This window comes from Bos mutus, chromosome 17, assembly GCF_027580195.1.
Source record: "Bos mutus isolate GX-2022 chromosome 17, NWIPB_WYAK_1.1, whole genome shotgun sequence".
In the NCBI taxonomy this organism is placed as follows: Eukaryota; Metazoa; Chordata; class Mammalia; order Artiodactyla; family Bovidae; genus Bos; species Bos mutus.
In genome coordinates, this window is record NC_091633.1 from 37,233,421 (window position 1) to 37,246,558 (window position 13,138).

The 13,138-nt window shown below is 37.1% G+C and overlaps 1 protein-coding gene across 7 annotated transcripts in view; it reads left to right on the forward strand.

Annotated features, from left to right (window-relative positions):
* Window positions 1-13,138, forward strand: part of BLTP1 (bridge-like lipid transfer protein family member 1) — a 195,263-nt gene that overhangs the window by 177,559 nt on the left and 4,566 nt on the right. For all 7 annotated transcript variants that reach the window (XM_070386473.1, XM_070386477.1, XM_070386476.1 and 4 more), the window contains 10 exons: window positions 631-768; window positions 1,440-1,697; window positions 2,162-2,312; window positions 2,721-2,878; window positions 2,991-3,183; window positions 3,403-3,620; window positions 6,539-6,790; window positions 7,470-7,673; window positions 9,418-9,612; window positions 10,040-10,174. In XM_070386473.1, coding sequence (XP_070242574.1) covers window positions 631-768; window positions 1,440-1,697; window positions 2,162-2,312; window positions 2,721-2,878; window positions 2,991-3,183; window positions 3,403-3,620; window positions 6,539-6,790; window positions 7,470-7,673; window positions 9,418-9,612; window positions 10,040-10,174 — 1,902 coding nt within the window. The remainder of the gene's footprint in view (window positions 1-630; window positions 769-1,439; window positions 1,698-2,161; window positions 2,313-2,720; window positions 2,879-2,990; window positions 3,184-3,402; window positions 3,621-6,538; window positions 6,791-7,469; window positions 7,674-9,417; window positions 9,613-10,039; window positions 10,175-13,138) is intronic.

The window sequence follows — 13,138 nt, forward strand, 5'->3', positions numbered from 1 at the left end:
GTCAGCCATCAGAACACTTTGAGACTGACAATTCACTGCTTAGCTGGTAAAGAGTTCACCTGCAATGCAGGAGACCTGGGTTTGATCCCTGGATTAGGAAGATCCCCTGGAAAGGGAAAGGCTACCCACTCCAGTATTCTGGCCTGGAGAATTCCATGAAATGTAGAGTCCATGGGGTCGCAGAGTCAGACACAACTGAGTGACTTTCACTCACAAAATACTAACTTCTGCCATACAGTTACTTGGTTTGCAGCTGCTTTTGAAGAAGTCTGTATTCTAGCTAATCCTGATGATTCATTTTCCATTTCTGAGAGGGGCCCTGTGTTAAAGCTGGAAGCTGTCTATAAGACTGACCTTAGATCCTGTGTAAGAATTTCATGATAAAGTGGTAATAGAATTCCAGTTTGCTCTCACTTCAAAAATGGAAATGGAACTAATGGTGCTAGAATGTGCTATTTTTATCAGCTGTGAAAGGAACACATTATCACCAACTGATCATACTATATATCTCATTTTGGCATTTCAAGACTTGTAAGAGAATTATAATTCAGTTGTGTAATATTATATCTACCATGTGAAAATATTAAAGGTTTTGGAAATATGTTCTAACAAATTTCATTTATGTATCAGCTGTTTGTGATATAGGGTCTGCTTCCTTTAAATATGATATGCGCCGCCTCAGTGAAATTCTGGCATTTCCAAGAGCCTGGTATAGGAGGAGTATTGCAAGACGCCTATTTCTTGGAGACCAAACTATTAATTTGCCAAGTAAGCTTATTTATGTCATTATAGATTATACTTAGGCTGCTTTTAATTTTGATTACAATAATAATAAGATCCATGATTGATAACACAAACTTTGTCTTACTTGGTAAACTACCCTGCAGTTCTTTCACTCATTCAACAAATGTCAGTGGAGCCCCTTTAATGTGCTAGTAACCACTGGGAATGTACTAGCATTGGAGGTCACAAAATGCTTGCTGTCTCGGGGATTATTTTGTTCTGTGGTTACCCTGTAATCTCTGTAAAATCTGGAAATGCGTAAATAATTTAACCAACTTAATCATGGTTAAACATGGAAAATAGAAAATATTGAGGACATGCTACCATTTTTTTTCCTTCAACATAGATATTGCTGTATATTACATTGTGTAAGTGAAAGTAAAGAGTTAGCATTATACAGTAGAAAATATTAGAAATTTGGATTCTAGGTCTACTCCCTCAACTGTAATATGGGACAGAGTGCCTGTCCTACCCTTCTCATATATTTTCTGTGAGAATTAAATAACATGCTGGAATTGTGCAAACTGGACATTGTACAGTTTTCAGAGAACTTGAAGAAATACAAAATGTGATTAGAAGAGGTGGAGTGGTGAATGTTTTATAGCATGGAGATATTTTCCTGTTAATTTTGTTTTTGTTATCTACTTTCCTTTTAGCATCTGGCCCAGGGACACCTGATTCCATTGAAGGTGTGAGCCAACACCTTTCTCCCGAATCATCAAGAAAAGCTTACTGCAGGACCTGGGAGCAGCCTAGTCAGTCAGCCTCCTTCACCCACATGCCTCAGTCACCTAATGTGTTCAGTGAGCATATGACGAACAGCACCATGTCACCAGGGACAGCAGCACAGAGCCTAAAATCCCCAGCTTCCATAAGGTCAAGAAGTGTGTCTGATTCTTCAGTTCCCCGAAGAGGTAACACTGTTCTTTTGTTAGCCCTCTAGAGCTCCTAATATAAAAATCTTAATGGTTACTCCCAGATTTTTGCCCCAACTGCATGAAGAGATTACAGGTTTTTATGGAAGATGTGGGGTGGGGGTAGGAGTCCCAAATGCAACAACATACACATACACACACTTGACAGTATTTGCTAGCAGATGAGACAGCTGGACGGCTAGTTGCTTTGAAAAAGGATAGAGAGAAAGAAATGAGCATAGTGTTAGCGTGCTCCATATGGTAGTTATTGTTAGAAGTAAAACACACCTACAGTGTTGTAATAGGTACTTGATATTGAAAAAATGTGACAGCTAGTAAATGTTAGGTTTAACACAAAAATATCATAATTTTACTTTTTGGATTATAGTGATAAGAGTGGTCTTTGCTTTGTAATTGGCTGAACATCTATATAAATAAATGTACATTTTATTTTCTATTTTTAGATTCACTTTCAAAAACATCAACTCCTTTTAACAAATCAAACAAAGCAGCAAGCCAACAAGGGACCCCATGGGAAACACTTGTCGTTTTTGCTATCAACTTGAAGCAATTAAACGTTCAAATGAATATGAGTAATGTAATGGGAAATACAACGTAAGCTATTCAGATACAAAGATACAAAGAAAATATATTTAATCATCATATATAATTTTTCTAATTGTTGTAAAGCAATACAAAACCTTTTTCAAATGCTGAAATGTTTAAGACAGTCAATAGATAAATTATAAATTGCTTTACCCTGAAAATGGTTTAATCCTAGAGATACTATAACATAGAAACAGCATGAAATATGTGTTCTAAAAAGAAAATAAGGAAAATAGCATAATTTTGTAGCTAAGAATAAAGCTTCATTATTAATGTTAATATTCAAATGTTTACCATAGTTTTTATAAGAAATGTATTGTTTCATTGTCCAATTTTTTTTTAATCATATATCTCCTGTTTTAATTCATGACATTGGAAGCCATATGTCTATTTAACAAGGCTTTTTCTTTTTGATAGCTGGACAACTAGTGGTTTGAAGAGCCAAGGCCGCCTGTCAGTAGGAAGTAATCGAGATCGAGAAATAAGCATGTCTGTTGGTCTGGGAAGATCACAGTTAGATTCTAAAGGAGGAGTAGTTGGAGGCACTATAGATGTAAATGCTTTGGAGATGGTTGGTACGTTGAAATTTTACAGCTGAAAAATATATTGAGAAAAGCATTTGAAAACCGATTTTGATGAGTTTTTATTAGGCATTTCTGTGAAAAGTAATTATTGTTTCTATTTTAGCTCATATTTCCGAACATCCAAACCAGCAGCCCAGTCACAAAATTCAGATTACTATGGGTTCTACTGAAGCTCGTGTGGATTACATGGGCTCAAGTATTCTCATGGGTATCTTCAGTAATGCTGACCTCAAGCTTCAGGATGAATGGAAAGTAAATCTGTATAACACACTGGATTCAAGCATGACTGATAAAAGGTATTTAGTGAAATATTACTTTTTCAGTACTTTACATGACTGCTTTTAACATATTTTCTATCATTTGGTGAAAAGACTCAAAGCATTTTTCCTGCAATTACATGATTTTTCTGTTATACAATTAATATGAATGAAAAGCTGGTGGGGAAGAGACTTTTTTGGGTGCTTTTAAACTGTTTTCTATAAGATATATGATAAAGACTCTGTTTTATGCTCTAGTGAAATTTTTGTCCATGGAGATCTGAAGTGGGATATTTTCCAAGTAATGATATCAAGATCAACTACACCAGACCTGATAAAAATAGGAATGAAGCTCCAGGAATTTTTCACTCAGCAGTTTGACACCAGCAAACGAGCTCTGTCTACCTGGGGACCAGTTCCTTATCTTCCACCTAAGACAATGACTAATAACCTAGAGAAAAGTTCACAAGAACAATGTAAGAGTTAGAAAACTAAGACTTTATATATACTTTATCTTTCACTATGTGTTACAATTTTAATTTAAACATTTAAATACCATACTCACAAAGGGGTCCATATGCTCTTTATCCTACTCACTCAGCAAAGTACTCATGTCCTACCCACCAATGGAATTAGAAGCCATCATTTGGAAAGACATTCATTCATTATCTCCCCTGCCACAAACCATCTATAATCATACCATTATTACAAACTACATCAGTATATTATAAATTAATACTTTGTACATAATTACAAGTTACAACTAATGATTATATTTTGATTCTGAATAACTTACCTTGTAATTCCTATTACATTACTCATATTCATTTGATTGTTTAATACATTTCATTATACTTCATGCTCTTGAATACTAATTATGATAATACCATGTTCTGGTTCAGAGCATGGGCTGTGGAATCAGAATGTCTGAATTTGGATTTACTGGCTGTGTCATGTTACACAGTTTATTATTTTCAGTCAGTAATTCAATATTCAAAATTCAAATATCAACCATGTTCTTAAGCACTGTTTTAGAAATAGGGGATCTACTAGTGGAAAAAGTTCCTATTCTCCATTAAATTTTAATGGGAGAGACAGACCATAACTAACTAACTGTGTAAGATAATTTCAGGTAGAGAGAAATGCAGAGAAAAAGAACAAAGCAGGGGAAGAATATAGAAAATGATAGTCTGTGAGGATAAATATTTTAGAAAGGGTGGTAAAGGAAACCTTTTCTAAAATGAAAGAGCTAGGCTAAGATCTTGGAAGAAGAGTTCTAGGCAAAGTGGGCTATGAGAAGGTGCAAAGCCCCTACAGTTGGGAGGAAACTTGCTTGTTTGATGATCATTGAGGTGGCCCACTGTGGTGAAACAGAGTGAGCAAGCAGGAAAATACTGAACATGAATTCAGAGAAGCTGCAGATAAGATTTTTAGTATGTTGGGGAGCTACTGAAGAATTCTGAACAGATGTGATACTATTTGATTTACTTCTTACAAAAATAATCCTTTTTAAAGCATCACTCTGGCTTCTGTGTGGGGAACAGACTGAGGTGGTTAAGAAAGCAAGTAAGGAAATCACTGTAGTAATCACTATTAATACAATAACTGCTATTACTACACACTTATACTTTTAATACCATTGTAAGGAGGATATTCTGAGAGTCCAGGCAAAAGACAGTGGTGGCTTTAACTAGATTGATAGAGTTAAAAGTGAAAAGTAGGCTGTAGTAGGATAACTTTTAATGATTTTTATCACAGAAGCAGTACATGTGCATTGGGAAACAGTGTGCATTGGGAAAGAATGTACGTATCCAAGCAAAAAATAAAAACCTCAACATTCTGCCCAGAAATCATCACTGCGATTACTTTATATAGAGTATATACTCTCAGATACTTTTCTAGGCACGCATGCGTGTGCACACACACACACACACACACACGTATACATATATATATATATATATATATATATATACTGCTTACCAGAATATTATTCATATTGTTTTTTAACCTTTTCCAGTCAACAATCTCGAACTTTACATTACATTAATTATCTCCTCTAGCCACCTCATCGCAGTTGACAACTGACCTTAAATTATCTTTACAACTGGGTTATCCAAACCAGTATATCCAATTCGAGACCACAGGTTAAAAACGGTTATGTTTCTTTACTCTTTTTAAATTCTACTGAATTTAGTCCCTTTTTTAGTGACTTGACTTGCTAAGAGACTTGGCCAATTATCCTGCAGAATATCCTACTTTCTCAGTCTTTCAGTTGTCTTTTTATGGTTTCATTTATCTTGTTCTCCAAGTCCCTTCATTACCTTTAAAGTGGAATTGGTATCAGACACAAACTAACAGATGGATGTTCCCCAAAATGTCTGGCCTGGACTTTTCCAAAAACCTTTGTCACGGGCAACAAACAGACAGGCTTAAGGAGTTGTCTTAGATTAAAGGAAACTAAAGAGATATGCCAACTACATACAATGCATGATCTTTGGGTGGATCCAGAATGAGAACTGTAGAAAACAGCCAGAAGGATATCACTGGGGAAAGTGGGTAATACAGATACTGACTGTACAGTGAGACACGTGTGAACTCTGCAGGCCCACACACAGGTTTTTAATAGCAGTGAGTACCGTGGTACTACATGATCTATGCCTGGTTGAATCCTGTTGGAAGTGTGGATATGGAGGGCCAACTTTAAGTAATACATGGATTTTTGACTTTGTGAAGGTTCAGTGTCCCTGTATATCAACCCCCATGTTGTTCAGTGTTCAGCTGTGTATCTGATTAGCTCTCCTTGAACTTCAATGTGCATCTGAAATACCTGGAGATCTTATTAAAATGCAGATTCTGATACAGTAAATATGGAATAGACATAAGAGTGAATTTCTAACAAGCTCCCAAGTGATGCTGATGCTGCTGGTTCTCAGACCTCACTTTTGAGTAACAAGGTTATAAAAGATTTTTTTTTTAAGTACTTAAAATCAGGCATCTGCCTTTGATATCTAGGTCTTCTGATCACTGGTTTACTTAACCCCTCTTCTGTAAACTAGGTGTTTTCTCTAGATGACACACCTCGTTTATAAAGTTACTGTGAGAATTGGATAAAATTTCATGCAGGCACTTTATAAATCATTATTATAGAAGCATTGGTTGTAATTATTATTATAAGATTGTTACTTTCCTTAGTTCTATCCATCTTTATACAACATCTTTTCCAAGACTGTATTCTTATTAGCTTCCGCTTAATATTAACCAGGGACTGAACTGTTTTATCCCTTATCTGAGTCACTTTAGTTGTAGAAAGTAGCCATGTGCTGTCTTCCTACCCAGCACTCAGGATGTTCATGAGATACTTTGGGATAAATGGTTCTTTGTTTTCTTGCAGTGCTCGATGCAGCTCATCATCGACATTGGCCGGGAGTATTGAAGGTGGTGTCAGGATGCCACATATCCTTATTTCAGATTCCGTTACCTGAAGATGGAATGCAGTTTGGAGGATCAATGAGCTTACATGGAAATCATATGACACTAGCTTGTTTTCATGGCCCAAATTTCCGTTCAAAATCCTGGGCCCTTTTTCATTTAGAGGAACCAAATATTGCTTTTTGGACTGAAGCTCAGAAAATATGGGAAGATGGTAAACTACCATTTTCAGCTTTCACTTTTACCCATCTTCTTATATGATTATATACGACAAAGTAGTTTTCTTTCCCCATATCATTTGTCTGTTTTCTTATGATACTTCTGAAATCCATCTCTATTATTATGTACCTGACATGTTAAGGAGTTTACTGCCAATGAGTCAGTATCTATAAAGACTGGCACATGTTAAAGGGCTTATTTCTGAATTTACCATCTTATTCTGTTTTTTACTTAGGCAGTTAAATTTCTGCTGCCATGGCTGGTCATAGTTAAGTCATAGTTATTGTAAGTATTTCTTAGAGAAACATGAAGAGAAGACAACACACAGTGGTAGAGTAAGAAAACTGACTGCCAGTCAGGGCTGCTTTACAAGACTTCTATGGACAAAGCTGCACTTCTGCCTCTGTTTACAGTTTCTTTTAGCTTTAATGTTCTACTCTCTGATATCTTAATGATGAAGGAAATAAGTGGTTGATGTTCTTCATCTTCTTGGGGATAAATACAGTTATAACTAAAAGAAAAAGAATTTTATTTTTTTTCTCGCTTAATGTACTCCCTGTTTTTACACCTTCTCTATGTATGACTTAACTAGCTGAATCTATTGCTCTAGGGCCACAACTCTTCTTCCATCTAAAATATAGTTTGTTACATTAAGAAACTTGTTCCCCCTCTAGGCTCTAATGATCACTCTACATATATTGTACAAACACTGGATTTTCATCTGGGCCACAATACCATGGTTACCAAACCGTGTGGTGCTTTGGAAAGTCCTATGGCAACAATAACCAAGATAACCAGGCGTCGCCATGAAAATCCACCCCATGGAGTAGCAAGTGTGAAAGAATGGTTCAATTATGTTACGGCCACAAGGAATGAAGGTTAAAAGTTTGATTCCTTGGAAAGATCTGTTTTGTATTCTCTATTTTTAGTTCTGTTGACTGTGTTTAGAATTTAAATTAAGTGGAGGGAGCATTAATTAAAGTGGAGAGAGCATTTCCATTTCTTTCAACAAGCTTCATTTTATTCCAGCACCATAAGTAGCAATATTACTACATGAGTCAACACCCTAGCAGTGCCACATCTCATGGACTAAAATTATTTTCAGTGTAACTGAAAACATTCAAAATAAAATTGGTTTACATAAGTGAAATTGTTTATTATAATTTGAAAATATATTTTTATACTAATGTTCACAATTGAGGTTTGGGAAAGTTTTGCAAAACCAATACAATATTGTAAAGTTTAAAAATAAAATAAAATTTAAAAAAATGAAAAAAAAAACCTAAATAACAGAATAACACAAAGTTCAGATGGCTGGAATAAAGTGAAACTAAATATTAGTTTTCCAGTGAAGTCGTAAGTTTAATAAAGAGTGCTTTTGATGAATTTTTCATTTGATTAGATTCACAGGTCTTGCAGTAACGCAGTCATGAAAATTGTTATTCTGTGGTTGTTTTTCTGTTACAGTTTAGAGTACTGCTTTGTATCAATCATTTCATCTGTATTGAAAAGCTGACTAAACTGAGACATGTTAAGACTTGAATGTTTTGCTTAAAAATGACTTCCTTTCAGAGTGGAAAAGAAGATGGCTTGGGCCTCATGGAAAATAGTTACTATGCATTGGCAAACCTAGGGATCAAAGACTGTTAAAAAATGTTTTGAGAACAAAAGAGGATAAGGAAGTAAATTAGAAAATTCTGCATGTATTGATTATTCTACCTTCTCAATAAGAGACTTTGGGAGAAGGAGTTCTTTTGAACTGGGATACAATGGAGGGGCTGTTAGCATACTGAACTGCTACCTGTGTAACTAGAAAATGCTAATTTTTATGACAACTCTGTTTGCATATATAGCATATATACAACATATAGCAACATAGCACATATGTTGGGGAAACTCAGGACTTATAACCTAGTCCCAAGATTGGGGTTGTATTTAATCATACCTTATAAGAGAGAATTATTTAACCTATGAAAAACTTGGAGCTTAATAAAGCTCTTAAATTCAGATATGATTTCAATTGAGAATAATATTCAAAGAAACAAAAATCAAAATGTATTGGATTTATCCAAAACCATGTTATAACAGCTTCAGTATTGAGAATATTGACAGGTGCATTCTTTACAGTCTAAGCCACTAAGGAAGTCCATTGTGTATGGATGTATGTATAAATACATGTGTCCATGTTTATATCTGGGGGCTTCCCAGGTGGCACTAGTGGTAAAGAATCTGCCTGCCAGTGCAGGAGATGCCAGAGACTCAGGTGCAATCCCTGGGTCAGGAAGATCCCCTAGAGTAGGAAATGGCACCCCATGCCAGTATTCTTGCCTGGAAAATTTCATGGACAGAGGAGCCTGGTGGGCTATAGTCCATGGAGTCGCAAAGAGTCAGACACATACGACCGAATGAGCACATGACATGTGACTGAGCACAGCACACATATTTGTATCTGTATAGGTATATAACCAGTCTCAAAGCCAAAGCTTTAATATGCCTCTTTTTTAAAAATGTCTTCATTTTCCATCTTTTGAAACAATAAAAGTTCTGTATATCAGTGTCATGACAGCTATATGCTTATCCATGCCTATTAATTTCTTACTGTCTTTATTATTATGCTTGTAGAGCTAAACCTGCTTCGTAATGTTGATGCTAATAACACTGAGAATAGCACAACAGTGAAGAATTCTAGTTTGCTCAGCGGATTTAGAGGAGGTTCCAGCTACAATCATGAAACAGAGACAATCTTTGCACTACCAAGAATGCAGCTTGACTTTAAATCCATTCATGTTCAAGAACCACAAGAACCTTCATTACAGGGTATGTGGAAAACAATCTTTAGTTTCTAAAGTTAACTAAGAAAATTCTACAGGATCTTCAAGCTTCCTTTTTTCCTCAGAGATTATTTTTGTTTTATAATGAAACTGATTTTCTGGTTTAAACTGATTTATATTCTTACCAGCTATTTGATGTCTGGCAAAAAATGTACTCCACTTGTGCCTCTTCTTCTTCAGATGGAGCTAGCAGGACTTCATCCATTAGGTTTTTATGAGGAATAAATAACATATACTTCTATAATGCTTGTAAATTATCATCATCCTCCTATAAATCACATACAGAAACTACTGGTTTCTCTATAGTTGCATTTAAGTGGATGGCTTTACATGGACCCATGTAAATCCCTTGTTAATGGGAAGAGGGACTTATTTCAATAATCTTTTAATATAGAAGAACTCTGCCATTGCAGATGCCAGCCTGAAGCCAAAGGTAGAATGCAGTGTGGTGACAGAGTTCACTGACCACATCTGTGTGACGATGGATGCTGAGCTCATCATGTTTCTTCATGACTTAGTATCAGCTTATCTTAAAGAAAAAGAAAAAGGTGGGTAACACAGTTGGTTTTTTTCACTACCATTTATATGAATTTGACCCAGACTTGCCCGTGAGTGTCCATGAGTCTCTGGCAGAGGCGTGGGTCCGCGGTGGCCTGCTGCAGGCTTGGAGGCACTGAGTATAGCAGCACATGCATGGGACTTTTTGAAGGAGGTCAACATTATCTTCACTGGCCCATCAAAACCAGACCCAGTTTACCCCTCAGTCAGTCTCTACCATCAGGAAGCTTCCAAAAGCTTCTTATCCTTCTCCATCAGAGGGCAGACAGAATGAAGCCACAATCACAGAAAACTGACCAATCTGATTACATGAACCACAGCCTTATCTAACTCAGCGAAACTATGAGCCATGCCAGGTAGGGCCACACAAGATGGATGGGTCATGGTAGAGAGTTCTGACAAAACGTTGTCCACTGGAAAAGGGAATGGCAAACCACTTCAGTATCCTTGCCTTGAGAACCCCATGAACAGTATGAAAAGGCAAAAAGGTATGACACTGAAAGATGAACTCCCCAGGTCGGTAGGTGCCCAATATGCTACTGGAGATCAGTGGAGAAACAACTCCAGAAAGAATCAAGAGACAGAGACAAAGCAACAACACCACCCAGTTGTGGATGTGATTGGTGATAGAAGTAAAGTCCAATGCTGTACAAAGCAAGATTGCATAGAAACCTGGAATATTAGATCCATGAAAGAAAAGTGAAAGTGAAGTTGCTTAGTCGTATCTGACTCTTTGCAACCCCATGGACTGTAGCATACCAGGCTTCTCAGTCCATGGGATTTTTCCAAGCAAGAGTACTGGAGTGTGTTGCCATTTAGGTCCATGAATCAAGGCAAATTGGAAGTGGTCAAACAGGAGACGGCAAGAGTGAACATTGACATTTTAGGAATCAGCAAACTAAAATTAACTGGAATGGGTGAATTTAACACAGATGACCATTATATCTACTACTGTGGGCAAGAATCCCTTAGAAGAAATGGAGTATCCATCATAGTCAACAAAAGAGTCCAAAATGCAGTACTTGGATGCAATCTCAAAAATGACAGAACGATCTCTGTTCATTTCCAAGGCAAACCATTCACTATCACAGTAATCCAATCTGTGCCCCAACCAGTAATGCTGAAGAAGCTAAAGTTGAACGGTTCTATGAAGACCTACAAGACCTTCTAGAACTAACACCTTAAAAAAAGATGTCCTTTTATTATAGGGGACTGGAATGCAAAAGTAGGAAGTCGAGAAATACCTGGAGTAACAGGCAAATTTGGCCTTGGAGTACAGAATGAAGCAGGGCAAAGGCTAATAGAGTTTTGCCAAGAGAATGCACTGGTCATAGCAAACATCCTCTTCCAAGAACACAAGAGAAGACTACAGATGGACATCACCAGAATGTCAATACCGAAATCAAACTGATTATATTCTTTGCAGGCAAAGGTCGAGAAGCTCTATACAGTCAGCAAAAACAAGACTGGGAGCTGACTGTGGCTCAGATCATAAACTCCTCATTGCCAAATTAGACTTAAATTGAAGAAAGTAGGGAAAACCACTAGACCATTCAGGTATGATCTAAATCAAATCCCTTACAATCATATAGTGGAAGTGACAAATAGAGTCAAAGGATTAGATCTGATAGAGTGCCTGAGAACTATGGACAGAGGTTCGTGACATTGTAGAGGAGGCAGGGATCAAGACCATCCCCAAGAAAAGGAAATGCAAAGAGGCAAAATGGTTGTCTGACGAGGCCTTACAAATAGCTGTCAAGAGAAGCTGAAGGCAAAGGAAAAAAGGAAATATATACCCATTTGAATGCAGGGTTCCAAAGAACAGCAAGGAGAGATAAGAAAGCCTTCCTCAGTGATCAATGCAAAGAAATAGAGTAAAACAACAGAATGGGAAAGACTAGAGATCTCTTCAAGAAAATTGGAGATACCAAGGGAACACTTCATGCAAAGATGGGCTCAATAAAGGACAGAAATGGTATGGATCTAACAGAACCAGAAGATATTAAGAAGAGGTTGGCAAGAATACACAGAAGAACAATACAAAAAAGATCTTCACGACCCAGATAACGACAATAGTGTGATCACTCACCTAAAGCCAGACATGCTGGAATGCGAAGTCAAGTGGGCCTTAGGAAGCATCACTACGAACAAAGCTAGTGGAGGTGATGGAATTTCATTTGAGCTGTTTCAAATCCTGGAAGATGATGTTGTAAAAGTGCTTGACTCAATATGCCAGCAAATTTGGAAAACTCAGCAGTGGCCACAGGACTGGAAGAGGTCAGTTTTCATTCTAATCTCAAAGAAAGGCAATAGCAAAGTAATGCTCAAAATTCTCCAAGCCAGGCTTCAATAGTATGTGAACTATGAACTTCCTGATGTTCAAGCTGGTTTTAGAAAAGGCAGAGGAACCAGAGATCAAATTGCCAACATCCGCTGGATCATGGAAAAAGCAAGAGAGTTCCAGAAAAGCATCTATTTCCTCTTTATTGACTATGCCAAAGCCTTTGACTGTGTGGATCACATAAACTGTGGAAAATTCTGAAAGGCATGCAAACACCAGACCACCTCACCTGCCTTTTGAGAAATTTGTATGCAGTTCAGGAAGCAACAGTTAGAACTGAACATGGAACAACAGACTGGTTCCACATAGGAAAAGGAGTACGTCAAGGCTGTATATTGTCACCCTGTTTATTTAACTTATATGCAGAGTACATCATGAGAAACGCTGGACTGGAAGAAACACAAGCTGGAATCAAGATTGCCAGGAGAAATATCCATAATGTCAGATATGCAGATGACACCACCCTTATGGCAGAAAGTGAAGAGGAACTCAAAAGCCTCTTGATGGAAGTGAAAGTGGAGAGTGAAAAAGTTGGCTTAAAGCTCAACATTCAGAAAACGAAGATCATGGCATCCGGTCCCATCACTTCATGGGAAATAGATGGGGAAACAGT